General features: G+C 33.3%; 1 protein-coding gene across 1 annotated transcript; it reads left to right on the forward strand.

Annotated features, from left to right (window-relative positions):
• Positions 1-1,854: 1,854 nt before the first annotated feature.
• LOC143548993 (uncharacterized) lies at positions 1,855-3,658 on the forward strand. Its single transcript, XM_077040015.1, has 3 exons — positions 1,855-2,143; positions 2,261-2,322; positions 3,357-3,658. The coding sequence occupies exons 1-3, from the start codon at positions 1,897-1,899 to the stop codon at positions 3,465-3,467; spliced, it is 420 nt and encodes a 139-aa protein (XP_076896130.1). The 5' UTR covers positions 1,855-1,896; the 3' UTR covers positions 3,468-3,658.
• The last annotated feature ends 4,245 nt before the right edge of the window (positions 3,659-7,903 follow it).

Genomic DNA, 7,903 nt, shown 5'->3' on the forward strand with positions numbered 1-7,903 from the left:
GAATAAAGTGGTATGGTCGAATAATGTTATTTCTTGCAAGCAAATAAAGCTAGATGATGGCCACAAATGCAGTAATTGGATTAAGGGCAGGTGAAAGACTATTAAAAGACTATTAACTTCATCCTAATGTCAATGAGAAGCTTCCAAACAGTTGTGAACTCGGGTTTGTATCTGTCCCAACTAAGAGCACGATCACTGCAATAAAGTCAACCAACTACGGTCTTGATTTCAAACCCAAACAACATAATCAAGACATATGTTACATCAGAGCTGTAAAAGAACACGCTAACGTTGCTTCCGATTGGGTTCAAGGGTTTGAACATGCATTTAGTAAATGAAGATTCTGATGAAGAGTTTTCAGTTGAAGCCTTGCTTTCATTATCCGAACCATCGAACCGACCCGAACCTCAAACGACCCGGAATTTTTTATACCCGACTCTATGAAATTGAATCATATAAAAGTTGTGCACCACCTGAAAAAAATTCCTGGATCCGCCACTGCCTTCACCACCGTGACGGCAGCCTCCTGTTGGATGGCAAGCCAATTCTTAAACTTAACTCAAACGACACCGTGAATTGGTTCCGGTTAACCACAGCCAGATCCGCTTTCTTTTCATCCCCCATGTTACGAGGATTCCACATTTAATTTAATTATTAATTATATTGTTATATAATATAACACCTAGTTTTATTTCCTAAAGGAATGAAAATAATAAAATAAAACAACTAAAAGGGTGAATTTCATGGTCACGTCCCATAAAATTGGGGTACAACTAAAGTATGTAAATCATTATAAAAGTTATTCAGATTTTAACAAACTAATTATGTAAAAGTAAAGGAAAAAAGAATATATCTTATTAAATAGTTTTAGACAACACAATATATTACTCATTCTAGTTCAAAAACTTCCATATTTGAGTTCATAAACACAATCTTGTTCTGATTTCGTGTAACAGAAAACATCGAACCAATATTCAACACACAGTTTGATCACATAGTAGAGGATATACGGTCTTTATGTACAAAGAATCAAACTTGTTAAGTATATCATTTTATAGTAGAGACTTTGATACAATATCCAATCCTGTTTTTATTTCTAACTATTTACATGGATAAGGTTTGTCCTATTATTCATGGGCGAAGAATAGCGTATGCCCGGGGTACCCCTCTTCTCCAATCCTTATTGTTCTTATTATGGTTACTAACATCTGAAAACTTTCATTCCCATCAACCTTGAGATTGGATAATGGTCAATACATCTCTTGGCATCACCTTTTAAAATTCATTGTCGTGCTTTTCATGTTGTCGGTCACATCATTCCCAACCTTTCACCTTTGTCATCATTCGCTTCATTTTGATTTTTGACTATATTCAATACCCCCCGCCCCCAAAAAAAAAAAAAAAACACCCACCCTAGTCATAAACTGGCCCTACAATTTAGACCAGAAACGATGATTTTAATTTTTATCCAATGTTGTAAAATTCCGACTATGCGCAAATTAATTCTCGATTAATAGCTAGTCCTCAATTAACTGATGAATTTTGGGCTAATCAGCCAATTAATCGGTCAACGGTAAATTCCGACCCAAATCATGATTAACCGAACTTAATTGGCTTATAGACATGTGTATATGTATAAAAAAAATAAAAAAGACATAAACATGTGTGCGTACATACATATATAACTGAAAATTATACATTGAAATAAAGTCTAATTCGATTAATCACAATTAATTATAAATTATAACTAATCACTAGTCGCTAGTCACCAACCAACTAACGATTTTTAAAAAAATGTTTTTAACCCATTTCCGGATGACCAATGGGTCGGGCATGAGATATGGATACTAGGAATATCATAACTCCGCCCATTGCCGTCACAATCCCACCGTGAACATGGACTACAGCCTAGCGGCATTGAAGCTGTTATGCATCCAACTGAAGGCGGCGCGTCCCACCACCGACTCATCTCAACCGTCCATCTCGTACGGTCCCATCCTCTTCCAACGCGCGTGGTTACAAGGCGTAATAATATCCTTACCGTCCACCACGGACACCGACGGACGTTTCCTCGTCGACGACGGAACAGGCGTCGTTGAACTCTTAGCGTCTCGTGATGTTTTAAATCGAGACTGGAAATTAGGTCATTATTACTAAGTACTAACCCTAGGTTTTTTATGTTATTTGAAATTAGATTATTATTATTATTATTATTATTATTATTATATTTTGAATTGAACTGTTTTTGGTTGAATTGCAGGTTCGTATGTGATGATTGTTGGAGGATGTGTTATCCGTGAGGATGATCTTCCGTTGATCAAGGTAAGTTATTTTAATTCCGTTAGGGGTAGCGGCGTAGCTTGTTGCGTGTTTACCTTTGTTGTTTCGATGCAAACGCTACTTTTTAGTCTTTATAGTATTTACATTATAAAAACAAGTTATGAAGTTGAATATGATGATAATTAGCTGTTAGAAATTGGCTGTAGCTGGTAAGTGATTGGTTGTGATAATTAGATTAATTAACTGTATGAGTGTTTGTTAAATTCTGATTTTGGTCTCTAGATAATTAGGATTAGTTCTTCTAAATACTAGATGGTATTGTTGATTATATATTAATTTTTTTAAAGTCGAAGTCGGACATCTGTTAGTTAATGTTTTTTGATGTGATTGTTTCTGGTTATAAAAGCCTACAGTTCTGGCTTTGCTAAAATCTAATGAGTAACATTTGGGTGTTAAACTTGTAATGGAAACGTCTTCTTTCCGATCATAGATTGATTAGTAAGAAGTATTTACAAAATGCTGGACGTGTTCTTGGTAAATTAGCGACAAGTTATGTATTGATTATGTGTTCTAGAAAAGAAAATTTCATAAAAACAAAGGAAGTGCGTATGTACATACTTTGTGCAGTTCTGTGATAAGTTATCGTTATGTCGTTATGATCCATGCTTCATAGGTCTGAAATTTCTTATGGTAACAAGATTAATTGCTGTCTTAGATGCATTGTTGATTATTCGCACGTGAAATGTAGTTTGCTTTCGTTTCATATTAAATCTTGTCGAAAACGAATACAGCCTTTTAGTTTCTTGAGAAGGCAAAAATACCCTGGTTAACTTTATCTACGCTGTTAAGTAAAAGATTAGTGGAACAGTCAAAAAATTTAAAGAATTTTTAATGACATGTTTTTGTTTAAATTTTGATATAATAGATGAAACTGGACACTTAGGTGAGCTTTAAAGAATTTTCAATAGTTGGATGACCTCCTTGTACATTTATGTCTATAAAATTTACCAGTTGTTGCAATCAGTCCTGTTTTTAATTAACATATAGGTTGTAATGTTTATGTTTATAAATATCAGGTTCACAAAATTGTCGATCTGTCTGCGTTTCCTCATCGTGAGGCGATGTGGTATTTGGAGGTCTTGGAGGCTTACAAGCTCTTCTATCAACCCGTAATTGAAGATTCGTAAGCATGGAACCGTATCTTCTTGAGCCACAACCGAGCTTATGGTTGTAATTGTCTCTGGCTAGTTTAGAGCACTCTTGGTGTCATTCATCCAAGCAACCGAATCTGCATCAGGGTGTTTATGGTGCTAGAAAGATAATGTAACAATTGATCAACTTGCATATCATTTCTCCTTGAGAGACTCTTAATGAGTTGGATATGTAATATGTTATACATATTTTATTAAAATTGTATTTTCGTTTTATGTGTGGTAATATTGATGGGATCTCACTAGTATTGCAAGGTTAGTAGAAGGTGTCTAATAGATTATGTTCATGGCTTGGCGGGTCGAACCATACCAGATGATTAGGTAAAAAAACAGGTCTTCTAAAACATATGCATGTCGTTAGATGCTCTAAAACATTAAGGGAGTGTGAAAGCTCAAAATTTTTAATGAAATGAATATGATCTTAACTATATTAAATTAAAGAAAAGGAAGATTAAAAAAAAGGTCATTTGATAACATAAAAAGATTTTTCAATCCTTGGCGGTTGGCACTTTGCCTCACTATTGGGCCTGGGAGCTGGGCCAGCCGAACAAACTTTTTCCTAGCCCTTTATTTCCTCAAGCAGCGAATATTTCCTTTAAATCCATTTACTCCGTATTTCTCTAGGACATTCACATGACATCTGTTTGGCCGATTTTGGGTGTATTTGTACTATTGCATCTCATTATCTATTTAAAAAAAAATTTAAAAATTATCTATTTGTTTTACACCTCTAAGTTATATAGTAGAGAGCAATACTAACTCTCTATATTTGATAGCTTACTATTCACTGATCTTTAAACTTGTTGTGGCCTGTTAAGTGGTGTATAATTGTATATCAATAACCAAACCTTTTTAAAATTTAGTTCAAACAAAACTGGATAATTTCAGACTTTCAGCAAAACACTTTTGTTCCTACGTTATAAAGTTGTAAATTTCAAAGTTTATATATAAACAGAATTCTATGTTTCGTAAGTTATTAGTGGAATTACTGGTTTGGAACTTGGAAGTAACTTGGATAATAAGTAACAAATGAACTTAGCATAAACAACAATTTAAAGAGATTCAAAACATCACACTCGGGTTAATGCACCAAATCAACACAACATTCGAAAATGCATGATTTAGAAGTGTTGCATATTGCTTTTGTGATCGTTTGGAAATGATTTAAGCTTAACCCTTGTGATTGTAATAGTTGTTATTGTTAATGATGGATATTTGATTATTCAGCTTTTTTTTTCAATGACAACTTTCATTAAACATATGGCAAAACTAGCGAAGAGCTAGAGTCAACGAACAAACAAAGACATGAGAAACAAAAAATTACACCAATCTTTCCAACTTAATAACTTAAAAGACGGCCTAATTTTTTTTATCTAAATAAATGACAAAGACTTGATGTATCCCATTATTTTAGTAACCACTACCATCCTATTATCATAAATAACCTCTTTTCTCATTTTCCAAATACACCCAACAAACCTTGAAGCACTTTTTTTCTATAGGTTGCAAATAGGAGCCGAGTTGTGTAAAGTGAGAATATCTCACATCGAAAAAGCAAAATTGGGGAGAGTTTTGCACCAAGAGCTAATAGCAAACCACACTTGATTTGCAAGCGGGCATTCGATGAACAAGTGACTAGCATTCTCGGTCACCCCTTCACATAGTTGACAACTAGCTGAATCCAAAGGTAGAAAGTTTGCCAATTTAGCCCGTTCAACCGGATTCAATCATTTTCTTTTGCATCTCAATTCTTATTCGACTTATGTAATTTGGACACTTCCTATTGTGTTATATTTTGGTCTCTTGTCTCTCTGATGCATGTGGACACTTACATATATTCATTTGATTACAAACAAGTAGAATGAATACATGGTAAACTTTATTTTAAAACATCATCTTTTGGAAAGAAAAGTCAAAAGACTATTTGTACATTTTGTCTCTTTTCCAGTTCTATTATTATTCCATAAAGGTGTGACTGTTTTTTTTGTAAATCAAATATCATTGATATCATGTGTACTTCTACCGGTCCATGAAAAAAATTCTGAAACACTATTGTCTAGCTAGTGTGTGTGACAAATTGACTGGTGAGAGAGACTAGTCATATAATAGTCAAAGAAGAACACAAAGATAGTAAGTAGAAACCAAAGACAACTAAAAAGAAGTCGGTTCCAGGTACTAAAATGTGGATGTTATTAATTAATACTACTATCATTAATCTGATAATACTACATTCATTATGAACCATTTAACTTTCTTTGGTGTCATTCTAATAATAGTAATAAGATAATAGCATTAACACTATTAATACAATGTCAATGTTCACGCCTCTTAAGTTTAATTAGGTAAGGCCATGGGTATACTCTAACCTTTACATAGGTTAAAATGACATGTCACTTTAAATACAGATTAACTTACTCCCCACTTGTGTTAAAGTGTGTTAAAAAGCCTCATGTGTTATGCTTTTAACTGGTTAAAATGAACAATATGTATTAATTATGTATTAATTACTAATTGATTTGCTATTTTAATTATGTATTAATAGGAGAGAGATTAAGTTAAATGAGTTAAAACACTTCCTTTGGATGACATGGCGTTAAAAGGAATAATTTAGTGATGTGGAACTTATGTGTAATTAAGATGTGTTAAAGTATACCTCATGGCCTAAGCGTCACATGTTTCACTTTACCTTTATTCATTCTACTTCACTTTAAGGAAATGGTCTAATTTTCCTTAAAGCCTGTTAAAACATTTAGCATATATTGTCTTTAAAGCCTCTTAGACCATTAAAGGAGTGGTGTTCCATGTGTTAATCGTTGTCAAATCAATCTTGACGCCCTAAGCGTTAAGGATAAAAAAAATAGATATTCCTGTCAAACTAATACTTTCTAACTTCTTTAATGGTAAAGAATAAAGATTATACATATTTACTATGTAAAGGATTACAATAAACTTTCATGTTAACACACAATAAATTACACCATACCTTTTGAATAAAGCAAGATATTATTAAATGTTTTTTACATTACTATTTATATGTATAGCAAGACATACTATCTTTGTTATTTGAATGAGAAAATGAAAGAGTATCGTTTTCGGTGATAAATATTCATTCTTTTTTTATTTATTGTAAAAACAACAAAATTCTCATGCACTCAAACAGTCACATTCATAACTTGAAGATTATATATGTTTTTTGAGATTGTGACATTACTACATTAGTGATAGAGTGTGACATCCATTAAAGTTTATTTATAATTAACGTACATCCATTGATAAAGATAAAGTCTTACACAACTTAATGTATATTTATTGCATAAAGATAAAGACTTACACAACTTTAAACATGCGGGGCCGGTAACATGTGCGTTAGTCATGTAAATTCATTTTATCTATAGTATCAACTTAATTCTTTTAGAATATATATGAGGTTTGGCAATGGTACCAAAATGTTATATAAAATTTTGTATTTCTAGAGAAATGGTTTGTGTATGGTGATCGACATATTAGTACATAATTAAGGATCTAGAGAAAGAGTGAGTGTCTTTCTAAAAAAAAGTCTTGAGCAAACATGAGTTTACAAAATTAAAATTGACACAATAAAAATCTAACAAATGGGTTAGAATGTTATTCTCAAGAGTATTTATGATGGTACATAAATCATCATTTGTTTAATAATTTACTATGCTTTTTGGGAAATAGTTTTATTACACTTCTCTTAGTTTTTCAAAATGATTTCTATTTATGTTTGTTTTCGTTTTTTTTAAATTTTATACATAAATATCGATAAACCCAACACATCATAATGTTATGGAATAATTGGGTTCTGAAGAAGATTAACATTTTTACATAGAAGGCGGATTTGGATATATTGGCCACTAGAGTCGGGCTCGCTTTCCATTCCATTCCGTGACTTCGGTGGATTGCGTTTGGTGCCAACTTTTTAATTTGGTTCGGAATTTAATTAGTTCATGGTGCAACATCCTTTCAATTTTTCTGTATGGAATTGAAGAAACACTAAGTGACCCCGGGCAGATTACGGATAATCTGGGGGTTAAATAGATGTTTCCCACGAGGGTTAGGTCCGGCAAAGATGGTTGTTCTTCTGATGACCTGCAAAACAGACACCGTGAGCTCGTCACTGAGAAGGGGGGGTACCTCCTTGTGACCACCCTCCGGCGTGAGAATCAGACTAGATTGCTCTTGAATATAAGTGTATATTAAGAGAAATGACTAGAGCAGATATCAGATAATATATGGAGATATAAGATAATGATACCGTTCCAAGGTGTTGGAGTATTTATAGCCGAAGGTATGTTTCCAAGCACGTACAGCCTGCTGAATAGTATTCATGTTCTACCAACTGTGGGCTACGCACGTGCCATGCTGATGGTTGGTGGGTAGGCAGCGGCTGA

This window comes from Bidens hawaiensis, unplaced genomic scaffold (genome assembly GCF_021521415.1).
Source record: "Bidens hawaiensis isolate Kalapana, Puna unplaced genomic scaffold, B.hawaiensis_p1.1 tig00015346_1, whole genome shotgun sequence".
Taxonomy (NCBI): Eukaryota; Viridiplantae; Streptophyta; class Magnoliopsida; order Asterales; family Asteraceae; genus Bidens; species Bidens hawaiensis.

Excerpts from the sequence above, each read along its gene's own strand:
- LOC143548993 (XM_077040015.1), top strand. The coding sequence starts at position 1,897 with ATGGACTACAGCCTAGCGGCATTGAAGCTGTTATGCATCCAACTGAAG. Across the intron at positions 2,144-2,260 it reads AAATCGAGACTGGAAATTAG|GTTCGTATGTGATGATTGTT; the intron begins GTCATTATTACT and ends GTTGAATTGCAG. Across the intron at positions 2,323-3,356 it reads ATGATCTTCCGTTGATCAAG|GTTCACAAAATTGTCGATCT; the intron begins GTAAGTTATTTT and ends TATAAATATCAG.